General features: G+C 36.1%; 1 protein-coding gene across 2 annotated transcripts in view; it reads right to left on the minus strand.

Annotated features, from left to right (window-relative positions):
• PLXDC2 (plexin domain containing 2) overlaps positions 1-24,074 on the minus strand; it is a 418,222-nt gene that overhangs the window by 61,705 nt on the left and 332,443 nt on the right. For both annotated transcript variants that reach the window (XM_036242142.1, XM_036242135.1), the window contains exons 8-9: positions 22,825-22,920; positions 22,525-22,606 (exon numbers count right to left, since the gene is read on the minus strand). In XM_036242142.1, coding sequence (XP_036098035.1) covers positions 22,525-22,606; positions 22,825-22,920 — 178 coding nt within the window. The remainder of the gene's footprint in view (positions 1-22,524; positions 22,607-22,824; positions 22,921-24,074) is intronic.

Genomic DNA, 24,074 nt, shown 5'->3' on the forward strand with positions numbered 1-24,074 from the left:
ATATTGTAGGATAAATTATGACATTTTACATCATTATAATATGCAAATATATGCATATTATGTTTGCATGATATATTTTCTTTTAATGAAATCTCTTGATGTTTCTTGTAGCTCAGAATCATAATCCAATGCCAATAAGAATAGTTATCTGCAAAATGTGGAAAGTCTGCTTTGGAGATGAGTTTTAGAGGGAAAACTGGGATCAAATTGTGATATATGATATCTAGAACCTTGTCATTTACACATGTGGTTCTTGCAGAGTGGTAAGTTGTATAAACTAAATGTGTACTCTTCTAGATTTCTAGAATCTAAGGTTGCACTAATATGCTTAAAAGCATAACAATACCAATTCTTTTTTTTTTTTCCCTTCCTTTTTTGATTTTAGAGAGAGTAAGAGAGAGGGAGAGAGAGAAAGAAACATCGATGAGAGAGAACGTTGATTGGCCACCTCCTGCATGTCCCCCACTAGGGATTGGGCCCACAACCTGGGCATGTGTCCTGACTGGGAATTGAACCAGTGACCTCTTGGTGCATGGGTCGACTCTCAACTACTGAGACACAACAGCCGGACACAATACCAATTCTTTTATCTCATTAAAAAAAATTCACATCTTGTTCTTCTTTCTTCCCAAATAACAACAAAAGATATATTTTTGTTACATTTATGGTTTTTATTCCCCCTATCTTTCACTAACAATATTTTCAACAAGAAAAATTTTTATTTTTAAAAATATATTTTTATTAATTTTTTAGAGAGAGGAGAAAGGAGAAGAGAGAGAGAGAAACATCAATGAAAGAGAAACGTCAATTGGCTGCCTCCTGCACGCCACCCACTGGGGATCAAGCCTGAAACCCAGGCATGTGCCCTGACCGGGAATCAAACTGGTGACCTCTTTGTGCATGAGTCAAAGCTAACTACTGAGCAACACCAACCTGGCAGGAAAATGATTTTTGTAATTGTTTTTTTATGCTGGAGTTCTTTCTTCCTATGAGTGTCCTATGATGTGGAGTCTACCCAGATTATTAGATACTTGAATGCTTATTTTATACCTACATTAAAAAACTTCCTCAAAATGCTACTTGGAAGGGGCAAGAGAATGAAATGATCACTCATGGAGATAATAAAGCTATTTGACTCAAAAGACTTGGACTGACTTGCTTGCAAAACCAATCTCACAGCAAAATTCAATTTTTATCTGTGTTCCCCATCTAAGTTTTAAGTGCTGTTAGTGCATATGGAAATATGCTGACTAAGGGAATTTTAAATGATGCAAGTTTGGCTGCGTATTGACTTAATCCTTCATTAGAGAGCATCATAATATTCTATATTTTCACAAGTTTGGGCATTGTGTTTGCTAATTTTTTTAAACCAGCAGTAGCTGAAATAGTTAAATCTGAGTTTCTCAATGACTTCCACCTTTGTGCTATTTCATGAACAGAATGAAGTGAATGTGTTAGCAATGTAAAGTATGCAATTTCAGAAAGCTTCAGTTCTATAAAAATATCATGCCAATGTAGAGTCTCTCAATATAAACCATAGTAAGGAATAATATAGGTAATAGCAAGTATATACAAGTGTGTGTGTGTGTGTGTATTGGATATGTGGTATGTGTGTGTACTGAAACTAAATATTTGTTGTGACGCCTCTTTCTTTTTTTTGAATGACCCCCAAAAAACACAGATATTTTGTCTTCCGTTCTGTTTCATTTAAAAAAAATGCTGGTTGCAAACCATTGGGCAACTGATAGCTGACCCATTCTGAATAATAATCCTCAGTTTGTATAATACTACCCCAATAGTTTAAATTTTTAATCATAATTATGCTTTAGATAGCATTGTCTGTTTTTAAAGTAATCATTTAAACAGAAAATTAAAGAAAAGTATAAAGACAGAAATTAAAGTATTAACTCAAGCTAAGATATTAATTTTATTTCCCATCCAGTCTTTGTCTAATGTATATTGATTTATACCTATGTATTAATTGAATTAGCATGGGGTAACTTGTTTTTCCACAGTTAGTATTATAGTCTGGACTACATTTTTCCATGTCCATAAATATCCCTTGGGAGTTCATTTTTAATGACAACATAATTTCCATTATGTAGCTTTATAAAAGATTTATTCAACCTATATATGAACATACACATACCATTTTAACACTTATAAAAATAAACATCATCATCCTTTTTGAAACGTAATGGGTTAAAATGATATGCCATGTTTTAATTAGCATTTCCTCTATTACAGGTGAGGTTAAGCTTTTAAAACATGTTTACTGACTATTTGTATTTCTATAGTTTTGAATTGCACACTCATTTATTTTCTCTAGTTTATTTGATTGTTATTATTTTTTTAAATAGGCTTTCTATGAACTAAAGAGCATTAAATCTCTATTAAATGGACCATTTGTCTGTTAGTTGCCATTCAACTCTAAATATGAATATTTTTGCCATATAGCTGTTGTAATTTTATATTGTGGAATTTTCTAACTTTTTCTTTCAAGATTCCTTTCTTTGCTTTTTTGTTCAATAATGCCTCTATTACTTTGGCAGTAAGTAAATATTTACATAGTTTCCTCTAGTTAGCCTTTCATTATTTTCATTCTCTAATCTATTCTAAATTTATTCTGGTGTGGGGATGAAGTAAAAATCAAATCTAAATAAAAAACTGTAATAAAATAAAAGGCTAAGAGTCCCAGGATAATTAGTAAAATAATAGATTTTTACCCATTTTGGGGAGAACTGCATGTTTCATCACGTAATAAACTCAAATGCTGAGGCCTAGTTCTGAAATTGTATACTCTCCCAGTCATTGCTTTTTTCCTTCTTGTACAATTCCTATAATGATTTCATTATTATAGTTTTATATTGTAATTCAATATCGAGTAGTTTGTCTTCCATTATTGATCTTATTTAAAATTTTTTCTTGAGTAGTCTCATTTATTTTTTTTTCTGTGATTTTTATAAATACACTCTGATGTACTAATCCTATTATGAACTTGACAGAATTGATGTAGAAATAATTGATATCTTAATACATGGTAGCTTTCTATCCATTGAAAAGTGTGTTGTTTTTTCAGAGGTTCCTTTAATTTTCTTTTATTACATTGGGGCATATACATTATTGAATTTGTTAGTAACTATTTTGTCTATTTTTGCCATTGTTAAGAAGTTAAAAAAAATGTATTTTCTAAATGGTTATTTCTGACCATTGGAAAGATATGATTTCTGTGTAGTTATTTTGTAACTGGTCCCTTAATTTACACATAATAATGTTTCTTCTCCTTCCAATAGTCATAGCTCTCCTCTTTGCTTTTTTTCTCTTTGCATTAACTAGTGTCTTCGACTTCTGTTACATAACAGTGGTAAGGGCATCCTTGTCTTCTTCCTTATTTTACTGAGAATGTCTCTGGGGCTTCAATGTTCTTCCATTGTTATGAGCTAGTATTTATTATTGTGTTAATATGTGTCCATCTACCTCGGTCTGCTAACATTTTTACTTAGAAAAAATGTTGGATTTTATCAAATATTTTTTTCATCTATCAAGATGACTAAATCATCATCAACATTAATCCTATTAGTAAATTTAAATAAGCCATGTTTGTATTCATGAAATCAATTTATTATCTGGCCATGTTTAAATTATTTTAACTTTGTTGGATTTGTCTCTTCATTTTTGGAGTTTCAAAATTTTATACTCAGATAATATTGAATATCTACAAATAATCTACAAGCAATAATATATGATGAAAGACTGCTTTCCTTCTAAGATCAAAAAAAGAAAAGACAAACTAGCTACTCTCATTACTTCTAATCAACACTGTATTATTCGGTACGAAAAGGCAAAGAGAAGTGAGAGCCCAGGAAAGTGAAGCTTTCGGAGAAGAGTCGAAGCATTATTGCTTCCTGCCTTGTGTCTTATATATGAGTAAAATGAGAAGTCAACTTATAGCTCAATTAAGTGGCAAAAACAAGACAGCCATATCAGACTGTAGAATTATTGAACAGCTGAGACTCATAACAACCCTCATCAGAGATATAAAATAGTAACTCATGATTTTGAAAAGTTGACAGCTAATAATCTCATTACTACAATAACAAACTCAGTTATAACCCAAAGGATACCTTAGCGTTAAATGTTCAGAGTAAATAGGTAAACTTCTTGAATAGGGTGGAAATAGTAGGTCACTAAAAAGATAAAAGTTGCATGTTTCCCTTTTTAAAACATTGAGATTAGTATTTATTACTTAAGGAAACCAGACATTTACGGTCACAGAGAAATTGGTCAATATAGTCAGCTTCAAAAATGATCAGCTCTAGGAGTTCCTGAGGAAGGCAGCCCATGACTTAACATTTTCATTGACATCTTCCCTTTGCTTTCTACAAATTCTTTTCAAATCCCTTCCCTCATATTTCTACAATACTTACTTTGCTTGTCTTCTTTTTTTTTTCTCTTTCAGTTCCTATTACCAACTATACCATCCCACTCACATCTTCCATGACACTTAATCCAAGCTGTGCCCCAAAGAAATGTCTTCAGATAGAGAACTATCCTCCTCCCAAGCGAAAGCTTCAGTCAAAGTTACAGCACTCAACTTGAGAACAGAGCATTTATTATCTAATAAAAGTTATACAGTTAAAAATGAAGATGAAATCTTCAGTTTACCAAGAGCTATAATCATTTAAAATCAAATTGCTATCTTAACATTATGAAGAAAATATTTCTTCACTGATTAGTCTCAAACTTGGCTTTGTCAACTACCCAAAATCTGGCTGAAAACATGTTTTGACAATTTGGCTCCTTATTTATGAAAGATTTTCAACTCCTTTAGAAACACCATAATTCTTCCAAGAAGACAAATAATAATCCGAGGCTGAGGTATGGTAACTGAGGAAGATTGTAATTTCAATGAAATAATTTTCTTTTGTTTCTTCAAATTATATATATAAGAATTAGAAGTTGCATATTTTTATCTTAAAAAAGAAAGATTATATTTATTATTAATTATGTCTAAGAGAAAAATTAATTTTTTGTAGCTTTTAGAATATATATTTATAAAATGAGTATTCGTTTTTAAAAACAATAGTATTTTTCTACCTAATTATCTGTGCAACTTTTAGAGTCCTTTCTTTGGGTAGCACACTAACACATTCTGAAGAATTTGAGAATGCAGTACATTGTACCACATTTGAAAAGAGAACTCCACTTTGCCACACTTGACTGGCTCTCTGAATTCAAGCACTGAGAGCAATGGATTCTCCAGCCTTGAGTTAATAATTAATAACATGATTAATAGTTGTCAACATGCTACTAGGGCACTGCCCCACCTCCCAATATTTATCTCATTGAATACGGGTACAATGGGACAAAGAAAGAGAAGAAAGTGGAGATTATTGATAGGGTTCAAGCATGTAATAATTGAGGTGTTCAATAACCATCAATTATATAATTCTTACCATAACCAGGCAATATTCTTCACAATTATCCCCATTTGGTGATTGTAAAAACTTAAGACCATATCATTTTGTGGAAAGAGCCTGAGCTTTAGAATTGGACACATAACACTGGATTCAGTTCTTGCCTCTGCTATTAATTGTGATCCATGGCAAGTTATTATTGGAGATTAGTGGGTGGGATCTAAGATGAGTTATATTGGAGATTCAAGTTCTGTATAATGGAGATTGTAAAATCTATCTTTGCTGAGTTTTAATGAGGATTAAATGAGATAGTATATGACTGACATACTAAGAGCTCAATAAATATAAGTGATTTTATATATTTTACTACCCATAATGTCCTGCACAGGTTTAAAAGTGCTTATTGAAAATAAAAGACATTTTCACCTGATATATAACTGAAAATATATATAGCATCCTCCAAGTTCTGACCAAGGTTCATTAACCACAAAAGTTAGCGTTATAAAACAAAGAGGAGAATTTCTCTCTTTTTGATGAATGAATTATTTCAGGATCTAAAAATTCCTTTCCAAGGACTCAACCTTGCTTTCTTGGTAGAACAGAAGTGAAAGTTCAGGCTTCTGGGCAAAGGAAAAACAAAAAAAAAAAAGGAAAAGGAACGGATTTCTCCTCATGGCTGTGAGCCATTGAAATAAACACTCAGTCGCAAATAAAACTACTGGGCATTTCAGAATTCCAATTTTTGACACCCTCTCTTAAAATTTCTAGACTTCATACTAAATGTTATGCCTAAATGGCATCTTTAAATGCACACAAGTGGACAGAAAGAGCAGTGAATTTTCCTATGCTGTTGGCTCGGAAAACAACATGAAGTCTTGGGGGTTGAGGTGTGCTTTGCCTCTGTAAAATGCTGCCCTTTTACCAATAAACTTCTATTCCACGGCGCAGGGATTCGTGGCGCCTGGACTTGCAGAGCTGTCTGTCTTCCTCAGGATCAACAATGCATGAATCAACCCACCTCTGTTCTGCCAAGAGAGCAAAGCCGGACTGTGGGGAGGAACAGGAAATCCCTTTGATGAGAGGATTGTCTCATCAAAGAAAGCTCTTTATTCTAATTTATTTTTTTACTATAAGAGTTTCAGGATTTTATTTGGAATATTCAGATTTACAGAGGCGTGAATAAAGATGGTATTTCTAGTTTCTCAGAGTAGCCTTATCATGACATTTTCTTATTCCTATTTTGACCCATAAACATTTAGGAAAGGACTATAAGGGAATACAAAAGACCATCACATCTGAGCCCATCCCTTCGGGAAGACTGACTAATACAAGTTCTGGACAAATAAAGGTCTCCATCTCTCATTGCTTAAGAGACAATGTTTTTCCAATCACGGTGGATTTGGGTCCTTGCAAAAAGGACCCTGTTGAAAGAATGCTGGATTGAGAAGCTTGGACACACAACCGAGCGGTGGAGGGGGGGGCGGGTAGTGGGGGGAGTGGGAGTGGGGAGGAGGGAGTCAATGGGGGGAAAAAAAGTAGGGACATCTGTAATACTTTCAACAATAAAGATAAATTCAAATAAATGAATAAATAAATGAAGCTTAGTATTTTTTCTTTTTTTAAACTAGGAGAACCTGCGTTGATCACAGATTTTCAAGCTCTGCCCAGAATTCGGGGTTTAGTTGCACAGAGGTCTCAGTGATGCCTGCAGTGGGTGAGGAGGAAGTGGGAGAGAGGACTTGGCTGTGAATCCCCACCACAGGCTGTATCCAAGGAGATCTAATTCATCTGCTTTGTAGTTGCACTGTCATGTATCAAACATGTCTCTCCTGCTTAAGAAGAAAACATTTGAAAACCATTTTATGAAATCATTTGTACATCTCACCTGATTAATGCATCTAGGCACAATTTTTTCCTCACTGTTTGTGCCTAGAAGATGCAATTTAAGGCACTATAACGCCAGATAATAGTACCTAACTAAGCGACTCTTACAATGACTCTTACAATGAATACTGTCTCCTAAAAGACAGTCCCTTAATTATTGTTTATAATGTAGTTCTATATCTTTCAAGGGATATTATGTTTATGAGATAGCGTCTCTAAGATCCAGGTGAAATCTTTTAATACATATGTGGTAGTCCATATTTGCTTCAATTAATCACTCAGATTTGAAAATCGTCATTCCATCTTATCAGTTGCTTTTGATCAGAGACTAATGTTTCTCCATTCAGAACTTCAGCTCATGATAAGCTCAGCTTTATCTTTTAATGTATCAAGAGTGATTATTCCAAAGAGAAGCAAACTGATTTTGGTGGAAACACTTCTAAGACTTACAGAGTTTGCTGCAATGTTATACAAAATAATTTCCTTATTATTTAAAAAATGCATTATGTGAATTTTGAAATAAATAAACATATATGAGTTAAATTTGCCTCTTGAAGTCTAAGCTGTAATATCGATGTTTAAAAAATAATATGTATAAGTTTAGTATATAAAAAGCTTAGTTTTTAAAAATTTTATTTATTAGAAAAACTTTTTTTTTTCTTTATGGGTTTTAGAGAGAGAGTAAGGGAGAGGGAGAGAGAGAGAAACATCGATGAGAGAGAACATCGATTGGCTGCTTCCTTTATTCCCCCCATTGGGGATCGGGCCCACAACCTGGGCATGTGCCCTGACTGGGAATCAAACCAATGACCTCTTGGTACATGGGTTGACTCAACCACTGAGCCACACTGGCCAGGCTAGTTTTCTTTTTAAATTTTTGTTATTCTCTCTACATTATAAATCTGTGAGCTCACCTGGAAAGGTTTGTTTCCAACGTTACACCGGCTCAGGCCCTGATTGAGATTACTAGCAATGTACTAGTACATTCATTCCACTTCAGGAGTGATTCTTGACATAAAATAGTGTTCTGCTCCCTTATTTCCTTGCTTTATTCTATATCAGATTTGTCAGGCATATAAAATACCAAATTACTAAATGCTAATTCTATTAGAGTTTTATGCAGCTCATGTGTACAAATGTTGTATGTCTTATTAAGGGCAGCAAAAGAGAAGGATTTTAAGAATTTGGGTATGAAGTAATTTTCTGCTTCATAAAACATAGTTAGTGTCACCTTATGTTAACAGAAGCATTCTTGGATAGGTAGTTTTTTTCCTTCAGATTTGCTTTTAATGAAACTGACTTAGTATTTCAGACCACGTCCCTTCAACCCAGATAGAAAAATATTTAGAGCAAAAGCACTGTGAGCCTATGTAACATGGATGTGCAGACCTGAATTTTCACTCTACTCTTTCTTTCAGCTCAAAAGCCCCGTCAGTTCAACACCCTCCTTTTATTGTTATTATTCATTTTCAAACACGATTGTATCAGTATGACCTGATCATTCATTTATTGTCCAAAGTTTCCTTAGGTGTCATTCAACAAAACTGTCTCATTTATTCCAGTCTGACGTTTACTTCACGAAACCTCTCAAAATAGTCAATATTTTCTTCCAAAAGCATTTATTGTCAATATATATTTTCCTTTTTTTTTTTTTTTTTTTACTAATGGCCATATTTGTTATATGTTTTGCATTTATCTGGAAAACATTTCCTGTAAAAGACCAGAGAGTACATGCTTCACGTGGTGGGCCACGTGGTGGGCCACGTGGTGGGCCACGTGGTGTCTGTTGCAGGAATTCCACTGTGGAGAGTAACTGAGCTAATCTAGAGAGCCAGCACCGCCTTCAGTTCTGAATGCACGCGTGTGGTCAGAACTCAGACAGTAGCTGGGTGTCCCAGAGTGCTCTGAGGGAGGGTGACCATATCACCTGTGAGGCAAACCACCACACTTTCAAGAGAGAGAGACATGGGACACAGACTCTCCTGAGAAAACTGGGTGTGGCGTTTGGGGGGGGGGGGACTAATTCTTACACTTCACAGACATTTCTGTTCACAGATGCTGTGCTCAACTTCAGTGAGCTTTTCCCATTGAGTTGTCCTGTATATTTATCACCAACCATGCATGTATTCTTGGTCACTTTGTTCATTTAGAAAATCTAGGCTTATGTCTATACACTACAATTTAAGCGTATTCTGAAGTATTTTACGCCCATTCCTCAAGAACTGTTCCCTCTTCTTACAGACTGAGTGTGTCTGTCCGAGGGCCATGCACTCCGATATCTGTTCATGATCCATCTCCTGCTATATGAGCAGAAAACAGCACAGGGTAAAGTGATTGACACAGGACCTATACCAAATAGAAATTTCTTTGTATACCATTTGTGCTACATGTCATTTTTTCCCCCACCAGAATCCTTTATTCTATTACTATTTTTTGTTTGTTAATCTTCACCCAAAGATATTTTTCCATTGAATTTTTTTTTTGAGAGAGAGAGAACATCCATGTGAGTGAGAGACATATCAATTGGTGTCTCCCGCACATCCTGACTGGGGCTGGGGATCAAACCCTCAACCCCCAAGTCCACTGGCCCATGCTCTAACCGCTGAACCAAACCAGCCAGGGCTCTCTGCTATTTTTACTACTTTCTCCAATTCAAGGTTTTTATTTTTTCATGAAGGCTCTATCTTGCCAATCATGCCCTTTACATGAATATAACCTTAATTATTGCGGAAGGAAACTTTATATGTATATTTTACAACAAATAATTCCAATAAGTTTTGAACGGGTATAAATGTAAGTGAGCCCATAACACTCTTTTAGTGGCAAGGGAGGGGCCTCTCCCTTTCCCCACCGATCTCTCGTCCAGCTGACAGGCACAACGCTTGCTGAGCTAACGGTGCTAAGACTGGGCCCAGAAGCCTAACGACGAATTTTCAACCCACACATTTATTATTTTCTTCATCTCTCCCACCAGCCATAGTTCAACCCCTATTTATTTTAAATTCTGGCTCCACCAGTTGCTAGTTTCATGACCTTGGCTATGCTTCTCAACCTTTCTAATCCTCATTGACTTAATCTATAGAACAGGGATCCTAACACTTGCCTCTTAATGTAATTGCAAGGACTGAATGAGATAATAGAATTAAAAGACTTCAGTGGGAGTAAAGGACTTTGTGTGATGTCTGGCGCGTAAAAGGTAGCTATTATCATTATCTTAAGTGTCTCCACATGCAAGGCATTCTTACCCTTAAAACTACTCCCCTGTCCTTTCTGTCAAAGCTCATGCAGCTCAGCAGCAGCAGCAGGAAACCTGGGCAAGCGAAAAGACACCTGTGTGCCAGCCAGTGCCGAGGAGAGGGAGATTAATTCTGAGCAGGGCGCAGATCCATATAGAGGGCTTTCCGGTGGTTGAAAGACATTTTAGGAATATACAATCTGTGTATTCTTAGGAGAGCCTATCATTAGAAACTGTTGCAACCAGTGTCATGTTCATGGAGAGAATAGTTCCCCCTTGACTGTGAATTACCAGTGAAGAGAAAATTCAAGAGCTGAGGTGAAAGAGAAAGTGTCTCTCTCGGAAGGAGAAGTAAGTGAGTCTCACTAATCCAGATTCGGCCAATCCCTTTTATAATATCCCAGAAAAGGAAAATTTGAATGCTAATCTTTGTGCAAACAATAAATCTTATCTTTATCCCAAAATACCTTCTTTGTTTTCACTAAACATATACAGGCTTGGTTAGAAGGCCCTAAGGTTATATAAAATTATACCTAGGTGTTCTTAGAACAAAACAAATAACAGGATTATTATATGCATTCTTAGATTACTGGATTTCCTGAACTTGTTCATGAATAAAAATTTCTATCGTCAAATTTCCTTCAAAACTGTACAGGCCTTTTTAATATATTTATATATTTATTTCTTTTCTAATCTATGCTTTTTATCCATTTTAGAGAGAAAGGAAGGGGGAGAGAGAGAGAGAGAAACATTGATGAGAGAGAAACATCAATCAAATACCCCCTGCCTGCCCCTTACCAGGGATTGAGCCTGCATCCCAGGCCTGTGCCCTGCCTGGGAACTGAACTAGAGACCTCTCCTTGCATGGGAGGGTGCTCGACCCACTGAGCCACACCACCAGGGCTGGGCAGGCCATTTTAATGGGTAAGATTTTAACTCTGACTCCAGAGTTATCAGAAAGACTTAATTTAGCCATTTAGAACATTTCATAAAAATCTTAAGTAGTATTTTCATATTAAGAAATATGGAAGTGCCTGGCCGGTGTGGCTCAGTGGTTGAGTATTGACCCATGCACCAAGAGGTCACAGGTTCAATTCTCGGTCAGGGCACATGCCCAGGTTGTGGGTCAAATTCCTAGTGCGGGTCAGGCAGGAAGTGGCCAATCGATGTTCTCTCCCATTTATGTTTCTCTCTCTCTCTCTTTCTCTCTCTCTCTCTCTCTCTCTCTCCCCCCCTTCCTTTCTCTCTAAAATAAATTTTAAAAATATGAAAGTCATATTCTTAGATACAGATTTTAGCAGAAAGCAAAAAATCAAAAACTACCTCAATGAGATTTTTATTATTTTCTTACATAATGATTTGAAAAACTTGCTTGAGTAGAAACATATTATATTTTGAATGTCTTTCCATATTTTGACATTAGATTCCCAGCACAACAGATAAGTAAACCATAAACTACTTTTATTAAATGTTCCCTTTCCTGGCCGGTGTGGCTCAGTTGCTTGGGCGTCATCCCTTGCACTGAAAGGTTGCTAGTTTGATTCCTGGTCAGGGCACATGCTGGGGTTACACGCTCGATCCCTGGCAGGGGCTGTTACTCTTGAATCAATGTTTCTTTCTCTCTTTCTCTCCCTCCCCTTCCCCTCTCTCTCTCTAAAAATTGATAATAATAAACTTATATTTTTAAAAATGCTCTTTTTCACCATAATGTCTTTCATTTCCATATAAGACTGTTAATCTATGGTTCTGCCAATGCTTAATACTCATACAAATGTTTTTATATCCCAACTGTAAACTTGGTGTTTTTGTCTTAAAATTTGTATTGGCTGGTCCTTTAAGGATCATATTTAGCACCTGTTGTTTTTAAATTGAACATATTCAATTTCATTCTTGAACAATTAACTTTTAATTATTTCCAAGGGAACACATGATTAGCGCCAGCAAGCTAAGGGGGTGGAATATGTAATATAGCACTCAAATGTCTAATTTCTAGATACTCTATATATATTTAGTTGATTGCATTTGTCAAAAATGTTGGTTTTCTAAATTATAACTATATAAAATGTGGCTACCACAGCTGGTTGACATATAAGCAACACTTTACAATCACTTGGATAATCTTGAAACAGCAACTATAAAAAGATTGATGCTAAATAATTCTACAGATTTTATCTCTACTTTGCCAAATGATGCTCAGATGAAAGGCAAACACAGCACTCACTGACTGGAAAATCAGACTACATAAAGACTGCCTGGATATTTCAGGTGGGACTTGTTTATTGGGATGCTTGGCTCAAGCACCGGTTGCTCTCGAGTTTGGATAAAAGAAAGCTGGTTTCTATTCTGAATTCACAGCCATCCTTACAGACTTGCAGATGGCCAGTGGCCAAAAGGAAACAGAGATCAAAATGTAAAATAGATAGACAGCCACATAAACAGACAGACAGACAAGCAGATAGATAGATAAAAATACACAGTTCAATATCATTTTTTAAAAAGAAAAGAATTGCTTGTGTTTTATATCCAAAAGGCTAGTAAATCAAAAGCCATCTTTCCCGAGGAAAGAAATGTCCCCTATACCTTCAGCATTGATCATTTCTAAAGTTCTTTAAGTGTATAATTTTCTGAAAGTGTACTCATATTGTCCTAATATACTTCTCTCTATATATATTTCTTCCTTTTTCTAAAATTATCTGTTTATTTATGGATTAAATGTAAGTTTTGTAGACATGGTGAAAATTCAAACTCTACAAAAGGGGATATGAAGAAATATTAATATTCTCTATGTCAATTTCCAATTCACTGCAGTTCCCCAAAGGTGAGTCCTTGTTACTAATATCTTACGTATCTTTTCAAAAGGATTTATTCTGTATGTTGGTTGAGTATTTCAAAATTATTCTATGTAATGGATAAAATAATATCATATTGTATTGTACCGTTATAATTTATTCAAACAAAAAGAATCAGTATACTTTTGTTAAAGCTAGCCTTGGAATACTCAAAAGAAAGAAAAAAAAGATTTTACATTTGTAATCTTAAGAGACCATTGGTTTATGCTATATTTCAGGACAAACTAATTAATAGAAATGCTAAAATTATTTAAATTTGAAAGGATTATAAAGTGTCTTGCACTAAAAAATTCCAATTTCAATTCACCGCATAAGCATGGCATGTCAAAAACCATTATCTTGGCTGTATGATTTTTCTACAAGCTACTTCACTTTTACAACAGTGAACTTCTACTTTGATAGCAGTCATTTAATTAAAATTCATAAATCAAAGATATTCCAATGATTTTAATCAAACAATATTCTAAAAGGTTCTGATTTATTATATATGCAAACACTTCTTGCTTTCTTTGATTAAGACCTACTTTATTAATATCCAATAGATTTTAACAACATTTTTTTACTTTATATCTTTTTTTTTTTCATTGTATTCCTCTATTCCAAATTAAGAATAAGTGTTTCCACACAACTTTGGCATAACGATTTCAAACTTACAGGACTCCTAGCCCATACATGCAAGCCTAACATTTATTTCCACAGTGCTCTTCTCAGACCACAGGATCCCCTGAAGAGGTTTATTGAAAAGTTAAATTTCTGGGCTCCACTCTGGACCTCGTGAATTTGAATCTCTTGGTGAGCTGCAAAGAAATCGGCATTTTAACAAGCTCCTGTGGCAATCCTGAACTGTACAAATATTTGAGGATTACAAAACTTGGGGCCACTCAGATTTCAAGAATATAAAAATCAAATTTATTTAGATGACATGTATTTCACATATCAGGATATAGAGTCAAACAGCTTTCATTGGTTTGTCCAAGATTAGTCAGTAAATTGCTGGCTATACAGGTAAGTCTTCAGATCCGGTCTATCCCACCTCAGACAGCAAAACATGAAACTCCTCTCTAGTGTCAATTTTGGAAATTTTGACTTCATTTTTAAACATTTTTTTTTTTTATTGAATCCTCACCCAAGGATATGTTTTTATTGATTCTAGAGAGAGGGGAGGGGAAAGAGAGGGAGGTGGGGAGAGGGAGAGAGAGAGAGGAACATCAATGTGTAAGAGAAATATCGATTGGCTGCCTCCCCAATGTGCCTTGGTCAGGAATCAAACCCACAATCTATGTATATGTCCTGACTGAGAATTGAACCCACAACCTGTTGGTGTATGGAATGACACTCCAACTAACTGAACCACTTGGCCTGAGCTGAATTATTTTGAATAATCCAAAAATGCTTCCTCAATTCTGGGTTCCTCCTGAACCTTAGCTGGCTAGTGCTCCTTGTCAGAGAAAGCCCAATACACTTAATAAAAACACACTCAAGAGAAAGAGTCTCATCTTGTTTAGACTTAGGCTACTGTGGTCACCAGTTTCAGACCTATGGGCAATCCGTCCACTATTGCTGAGTGTATATAACTAAAACTTACTGTTTCTCTGATGCCTTCAAACAGAAAGGAGAGCAATTCTCTCCTCCTGTCTGTCATGACTAGGCGGCTTGACAAGGAGGCATTCCAATGGGCTTTTCTTTGACTAAATAATTTTGTTGGACCTAATATTTTATCAAGAACATACTTTCTACCCAAGACACAAAGTAGATTTTGTTAGAGTTATAAGTGGCTTCATATTTTGCACTTAAACCTGACATACAATTTATATACTGAAAAATTTGGGCTATCAAAACATTAGTAATCAGTAATTCTGATAAGTAGATGGAAGTGATTTCAACTTGAAAATAGGTTGGCATATTGGATCAATAAAAGTTTATTTGAAACTTTTAAAGTGTGATGAGTTCTAAATGTCCATCTGAAATTACGTGCATTTCCAAGCAGAACTTTATTTTAGCCCAATCCACTGAAATAAGTCTAAGGTTATAATTGGTTTTGGAACAGGGCTCCTATATTTCCTAAATGGCTTCTATTTGATTATTAGGTCTGGACTTCGCATCTTATTACCAAAGCCAATGGGGTTCCTTATATGAAAAACTCATGTAAATATGTAACGTACAAGCAGCTTCAAATGCAATGTCAAAAGTGTTATAGGCTATGGCCTTGCCTGTGATATTTCTTTTTTTATCATAACCCAAGGACATTTTTCCATTTTTTTTGTTCAGAGAGAGTGGGAGGGAGAGAGAGGAAGAGAGAGAAAGAGAGAAAGATCGATGTGAAAGGGACACATCGAGTGGTTGCCACCCGTACACCAGGGCTGGGGACAAACTGCAACAGAGGTATGTGCCCTTAACGGGAACCGAACCTGGGTCTCTCTGGACCGGAGGCCGATGCTCTAACCTCTGAGCCAAACCGGCTGGGGCCTTGTCTGTGATATTAAATGTATATTTAAGCAAGTGCAATTATATTAACTCTAAGTACTTATTTACCTTAATTTAACACATTTCAGCCTTGGTCATATATTCCAAGAGTATATGACTTGTCATTCAACAGTTGTCGATTTTTTATCATTTCCTTTCACCCTTAGAATCTTGAGACTTAACTAAGACTCACAGCTAAGTCAGACCAACAGAATGCTTTCCATGGCCCTCTAAGGATTACAGAGGAGGTGTACCTCATTGGAGGGCTAGATATTGAGATGAGTAAGTAGGCAAAAATCATACTGCATCAAAATATGCTTGAAATTCCCTTAGCACAGACCTTTCCAGAAGTCTGACACTCTGTCCTTGAATAAAACTGGCTCTTCCTCCAATGTCAGAATGGACTGTGGGGTTTGGGGTTTACCCTAGATGAAGATGTTGGCTTGCTTTTAAGACCACGTGGTATGAAAAATACCCACTGTGTCTTTAAACACTAGAGTCCAACTTAGTGCTGCAAATGTGCCAGTGGTAAGGGGTACACAGGAACACACCAAAGGAGCAAAGTATCTCATTGGTGTTTTTCAGGAGCAAGAGATTACTGAGTGAGGAAAGGTGGGATCAGCTGCACTGTTTAAATTTTCTCTCTCCACTTCCCTGTCCTCCTAAACTTAGGTAGTTTAACTTCTGTAGGATAACCAAGCGTAGGATAATAGGCACACATTTTATTTTTTAAAACTAGCTGTGACTATATAAAAAGAGTGTCTATTGTTAATGAATTTAGATTTGTGATACATTTCATATTATTAATGAATTATTAGCCAGTATTTCTGACTTACACAATTTCAAAATTTTAAAAATATATTACATGTGATACTTTCTATTTCTCTTTTTGTTCCAGCAAAGAAACCCAATTCATTTATTGGAAAACAACAGTCAGTACCACGGTGGCTCGGGGAACTGCAATAGAAATAATAGGTTGAAAAAACATACAGCAGCTGTTTTGGAACATCTCCCCTCCTCCCACATTCCTTCTAACGTAAATATGTTACATGACTATTTTGTAAATAGAGGTCTATACCATTAGTAAGAGTTTTCCAATTCTATTTATCCTTTCGATGGGCAGAATCACAGAATGTATTTATTCCCCAGTTTTTATTGGCACCAGTCTTATGACTTTGATTGGAGCCAAGTAAATATAAGGTGGAAAATTCTTTAAAATTAAAGCACCAAGACAGGGCTGGTTTTGCTCAGTGGTTAGAGCATTGGCCCTCGAACCGAAGGGTTGCGGTCCGATCCCCTGGCTCTGGACAGGGTTGTATGATCTCTCTCTCTCTCTTTCTCTCTCTTTCTCTCTCTCTCTCTCTCTTTCTCTCTCTCTCCTCTCCTTTCCACTTCTCTAAAAATCAATGGGAAAAAAAAGTAAAGCACCAAGAGTCTAACTCTCCAGTGCCTAATTATAAGCGCTGACCTTTTATGTCAGGCGTCAGCTTGGTTCTTTCTATAGCCATTTGGCTGACATTGACAACGCCAATGGACAGTAACAGCCAAAGTGAGTACTCAGAATTCTCAGGAAAATAGAAATTTCTGCCCTCAATTATTTGCATAATTCAGTCCAACTTGTGTGTGCTGGATTCCTATATTAGCCCGGGCACTGTGGTGAGGTGCTATGGAAGACATAAAATAAGTAAGACTGCATTTCTACCCTCTGAATAATTTATGTTCTTTTATTTCGTCTTGTTGATGCCTCTTTTCGTCTTCAATTGGATGTGGCAAAAATTTGCATCATACGAAAGAGTCTCTATTGAGAAGTCATACTCATTCCTATGCCTGTTCCCACTCTCAGCAGTTTCCCTAGAGAAAAATACTGTTACCACCCTCATGTGTATCTTTTCACAGGGACTCTCTGTCTACAGAAACCCGTGTATGTAATGGGAAATCAGCATCATCCTCATTGTGCCATGTCATCGCTCATTCCTGGAATCTCTCTTATTTTCAATTTACACTCTCTTCAAGGCTGATCTCATTTAGTCCCATGAATTTAAACACTATCAATAGGATAATGACTCTCCTATCTGAACCTCTAGACATCCACTGTTCTGGGATTTGGGGCTTATCTATCCGCACCTACTCAACATTTCCACTTGAAGTCTACTAGGCCTCTCAAACTGGACTTGTCCCTAACCAAACTCGTTATTTCTCCCTGCCCTGGTCTCTATTTCTTGTGCATCTTACCTCGGCTCAGAAAACGAGTGCCAGCATCTCAAATTGCCCAAACAGAAATCTAGGGAGTGTCCTTGATTCGTATCTTTTCATCTCCCTTTTCTTCTAATCCAGTAGTAAGTAACTTCTCTCCTCCCAAAATATACCTCTATTAATTCATCTCTTCTCGTTCCCCATAAGTATCATCCTTGTCTAAGCTGCTATCACACCTTCTGTAGACTTTTGTGCACATACTTTATTCCTATTTTCCTTTTCATTCTTAACCCCCTCAAAAGAAATAAACATCCAATAAACCCTAACCCAGAAAAAACCCAAGATCTCGTGTGCACACGCGCACACACACAGCAAAAAACAAAATACAAGAAACACAATTTTCCTTGTAGCCAGAGTTGCATTTTTAAAATATAATGAAATCACATCATTCCTTATGAAGCCAGGTGTATCTTGGTACTTTGCTACTTTACTGATCTCATCTGATACCATTCAGCCTTGATGCTCAATCCTCAACTCTCCCAATTTCCTGCACCTTTTTCTTTCCTCCTCAGAGCCAGCCTGCGCCCACTGTTGGACCGCTGCTCTTGCCGGTCCCTTTGAAACACTGTGCCTTCACCTGGGTGTAACTGGTTCCCTATCATTCAGATTAAGTTTGTCACTTCCTCCAAGAAGCCTTTCCTGGTCACTCAATTCAGAGCACTTACTGGCTCTTTTAAATTCAACAGATCACTCATCATTGACTGACATTTTTGTTTAACTATTACTTCATTTATTTTCCAGCTTAATAAGCTAAACTCAACACTCTATGAGAGCTTTGGCTCTGATCAATACCTGAGTATTGTTATAACCACCTCCAGGTTTAGACCAGTGTGCAGAGCATTCAGTAACTGTTTAAATAAATGAATGAGTGAATGAATATTTTAAGAACCAAAATATATTTTCAATTTAAAAGTAAACTTTTGGAGGATGACAGCTGATGAAAACAAAGTCTCTTCAAAAACTTAAGGTTGCTTAGCATGATGCCAACAAATAAACTTGTCATTCTTATCAATTTTGCTATATTTTCTATTATATTGCCCTGCTTACTTTTTTTGCCATAACACTCATCCCTACTAAGTCTATTTTCTGCATATCTACTTGCTTAAAATCTATCTCTCTATACTACAGATGTAAGCTCTACAAGGGAAGTGATTTTTTTGTTTGCTCACCACTGAATCTACAATCAAGGATTGTAACTTGAACACAGAGACAACATTTTTGTTGTTGTGGTTAAATAAGTAAAGATACAAGGTATAATTGAAAGTGGTTGATTGAGATCCTCTCAATTTGCAGTGAATAAATAAAAGTACTCTTGCCTAGAAGTAGTGGGCCACCTATTCTAGGTAAGCACATTTGATCATGGATCTGTATATATCCCTCTGACTTTGGGTAAGCCATTACAAACATTCCACCTTAGTTTTTGCTCCCTGAAAAATGAGAATTAAAGAAAATAAACAAACCAATTAAACTTATCTTCTTAGAGCAAGCCCATCTTGAGAGTTTCGCTAATCACTATCAACTGATTATTATTCAGGGATAAATAAGAACAAAGGAGAATGTAAGAAGGATGAAAGAAGAATCTTCGCAGCACCTTTTGTGCTGCTGAGGATAAGGCTTCTCTTGTTTTTATGAATTTGTTAATAAAAGCTCCAAAGTCTTGGGAAATACTTCTGGGCAGAAAAAGCCAAGTTTTGAAGCTCACAGGTCTAAGGAGAAATTAATAAAATGCAGTGGGGAAATTAAGTTAAACAAAGGTGCAATGAGCCAGAGTTGAACCAATTAATTAGGCACGTTTTGATTTGTATATAACTGCGTTGTTGAAGAATTAAAAATAAATCCAAGATTTTAAACCAGTGTTTGGTATTCAACAAAACATCAAATGGCAACATGCAGTAAACTCATATTTTTTCAGTGATGTTATTTGATGAATTCCTTCCTCATCCATATGCATCACTGCCTTTCTTTCTTCTATTAATCACAAAAAAATTGTGCTTTCAATTACATACAATAGTCTTATGTGTTGCTTGAGTCTCTTCTGCATTCTTTTTATGCCAATAAAATTTATTGCTTTCTTGCAATGTCAGTTGTAAAAGTATTAATTTTCAGCAGTATGTCTACTATTTTTCAGGCAGTGATGAAGATTAACTTACTCGAAGCCTGGCAGGTGTGAGGCAGAACAGGTGAGGTGTCAAAACCCCAGGCAGGGGAGCCACACAGATTAAGCTTCAGTTCCAAACGTAACACTTAAGAGCAATGAGACCCTGCACAAATAGCTTAGCTACAGTTTCCTCCAATGTAAAAATGTCGTACAAGTTAAATATATTTGAAAATTCCTTGGCACGACTGGCAGTGAAGTGTCTCAATACAATGAAAGCATTAACAGTATAAAGCAGTTTCCAATTTGTGGATGTCTGTTCATTGTCAAAATTGTTTGTTTGAAACTTTAAACATATTTCCACCAAGAAGATTTTTTAAAACCATAATGAAATGGTTAGTAGAATGCAGGCTTATAGACTAATGTCCCAAAGCTTCAATTATCAAGACATTATTTCATTGGAGAATTGTCCTAATAGTACTCTGGCTGGGTGGTAACCTTGACCTGGTTTTTTCCCTTGACTTTCCTGGTTTCAGCATTGCAAGTCCCTCATGCTGGGAAACCCTTTGGTCCCAGACAAATCTAATCATTATTTCTTCATTTGGAACCTAATCATTCATTCATTCACTCATTCACTCCTCAGTCATCTATGTTTCTGCAGCACCAGGTAGATCCTTAGGTGCTGTAGGTAAAAGGGCAAACCACACTTCAAAAACCCAGAGCTGACAGAGGAGACTGACCAAATGAACTGTCCCGCGCTAAATGCCAACAATGAAGGTGTGGCCAGGATGCCAGGGAACAGAGGGGTTGGCCACCTCACACAAACTTGTGGTTTAGGGACATTTCTCAGAGGAGCTGATTACTAAATGAAAACTTGAATTAGATACATACCCCAAACCAGAGCCTTCTATTGGGCATTTTTCATGTCTCAGCTCAGCATTACTTAAATATACATATTAAAATGCCATCTCTTTTGATTCATTTTGGTCATTATCCAAACAGATTTTGAATCATTTCTAACATGCGTGTAATTTTTGTGAAATGTCATCAAAATATGAATATAAATAACTCCCCACCCTTGACTTTATAGCAGTTCTTCCTACTCTGGAGATACAGCTAGTTAAAATCTACTTTGAAGAATACTAATTGCCTGCTTGCTTTTCCATTCTTTGAAATTCATTGCCGAAAGAAAATTATTGGAACAACATGTTAAATTGAAAGCAAAACATAAATTATACTAAATGATACTGTTCTAGCCAGAATAATGTAGCGGTGGCCCCAATGTTAGCAAGTTAAACATGTTTCCTAAAGCTTGTTATCAAGGAATTGGCATTCTATTCTTTATACTCCAGTAACTTTAAAAATATTCCTGAACATGCCTCTATCATAACGGCAAATGCTGCCGCAAGATGATAAGACGCAGACAGCTCACTACAGACAGTCTGAGGCCACGTGGGCTGACTAACAGCTCGGAGACTCCCTTCTCCACCTGGAGGAAGAAGCAGATTATCACAGACCCTGAAGGTGAGAAGGGGGCTTATTCTCAGACAGACGGAAGCTCCATGGGGGGCAGGGACGGGTCTATATGTTCACTGATGCTTTTCCAGTGCTTGGGACATAACTGATACACAAACGGTTAAGTAAATACCAAAACACATGTAAAGGTCTTCACTCTGTATTTCTAACAAATGATCATTCGGAATCCTCTAAGCTCCAAGGCCTGAGAAATCCTCTTTACCATTCACGGAAATCATAATCCTCTCTGACAAGTGAGGCAGCTTAAGTTTCAAAGTCAGTTTGTTACAACACAGACCAAAGCCACATGTGCTATTGTAAAGGCCAGTTCCTGTCACTCTGTCCCTCACCCTCAGGCTACATGTCTCACCGTGACTAGTAAACTTTGAAATATTTATAAGATTTTCTAAAAATGATCATGAGATTAAGAATAAATTCTCTTTATTATAGTAAAGATATCTAATACCATGCTTTCTGTAGAACATGGACCAAAAACATCAATTTAAAGATTCATCAATTACAATTATCACCTGTTTGAAGCCCCAAAGAGATTATAAGTGTATGTCAAATAATGATCTTATGACCTATGAGGATTCTTGGTAATTTTGAGCAACCAGACAGAGGAAAAAATTGTTATTCCCACTTGTGAGCATGTGTGGCTTTTGGGTTTTTTTTTTTTTTTCATTTTTGTCATGGCTTTTTTTATACATATACACTTGCTAATCAACACATCTGACACATTTAAAATTTAATGGAAGAATAGAAGCAGCAAATCTTCCAAAAATTCATTTTTGGGGTATTATTCTTGTTTACCTTTGAAGTTTACTACACCAACTGCAGTTGAAGCCAATCTGAGAGGATACACAGGGGCCACAGCCATTGAACTGGAGACATGCTAGGAAACAGGAGAGAAGAGTCATCAAGACTAATTGGGAGGGTGGAGAAAAGAATGACACCAACGATTGATTGCACAATCGAAATGGAAACAACACCCATCACGCAGGATAAAGATGCCTGGGCACACCAGGACCATGTCGCATGATTACTAAACAGATCAGGGCATCAAAGTCGCTAATAATTTTTCCTCCTCATTTTGTTCGGATGTTAACTTACTAGGTAATGGGGTCATCTCCACGGCAGAAATGTTGGTAATTTTTGACATTTGTAACTCTACTCGATGGTATTCGTAAATTGTTCTTCTTCGAACATCTGTGAACACAAAAATAGGACAGAAGTCAACTTTCCACATTTCTTTACCTACAAAACAAGTGTTTTAGTAATCAATGTAGAATTATACAATTTCAGCTGGTGTGGTTTTAAAAGTAAAGATTTAAAAGAGCAATACTTCTGAAGAGATTATTTTATGAAAACTCTGACAATCATGTGCCCGTGTACCAAGAAGTCTTTATTGAATTAAGCTGAAAATAATGATGAGGGTCTCAGACATCTCACTCTGAGTGCTCCAACTCATGGTCACCCAGAGTGTACTTAAGACATCTTCTTGATAAATTAATTTATTTTGACAGATTTTGACAAATGAAATCAAGGAGGTAAGATGACAGACACCATTTGACTGAAACTAATGCTAAAGTAAGTCCTTTAGGAATGGATAGCAATTAAACAATTTTTCACACCCCAAATTAAATTGGCTTTTGCCAAATTAAGAGTCTGATGTGTTAAAGGTTTAGCATAAATTTCTTTAATGAAAGCAAAATTAGAATTTAAATCATTAAAAAATCAGTATTGCTATATCTTAAATATACAGTATCATACCTAAGGAAGGTTAATAATTAGCATTTATATCGCATGCAGGAATTTATCATAATTGATCAGTATATCCAGCAGTGTCCCTGAGGAATAGGCTAGATGGAGATTTGACAAGAACTTTAATAATTAAAAATCAGATGAATATAAGCAAACAGACTTTATAACAAAATAAGACTGTAGATAAAATATATTTAACCCTAATAAAAGACCTGAGCCTATACTGGTCAGCCTGCCTGAGTTGGGTAAATTTCAATGGGAAGGTAATGTTATTGGCATTTCACTTAGTTTTTGGAATGCTTGTAGTGACAGAAATGCATTCCTGAAGACTGTCATATCTGTCAGGAATTATTTGGAATGCTATCAGTTATTTTAAAAAGAGCATGGTATCCAATCTTGGGAAGTAGTATGTCACAGTGGTTAATAGTACATGCTCTTAAACAGTGTGTCTTGTTCAAATCCCAGTGTTTCTACTTGGTATCTGTGTGACAATGGGCTCCTTTGAGAGTCCCTCTGTGCCTCAGTTTCTCCCTCTATAAAAACAACAATAGTGTCTATAGTATAAAGAATTAAAATGAGATAATAAATGGAAATTACTT

The sequence above is a fragment of the Molossus molossus genome, unplaced genomic scaffold, assembly GCF_014108415.1.
Source record: "Molossus molossus isolate mMolMol1 unplaced genomic scaffold, mMolMol1.p scaffold_m16_p_1, whole genome shotgun sequence".
Lineage (NCBI taxonomy): Eukaryota > Metazoa > Chordata > Mammalia > Chiroptera > Molossidae > Molossus > Molossus molossus.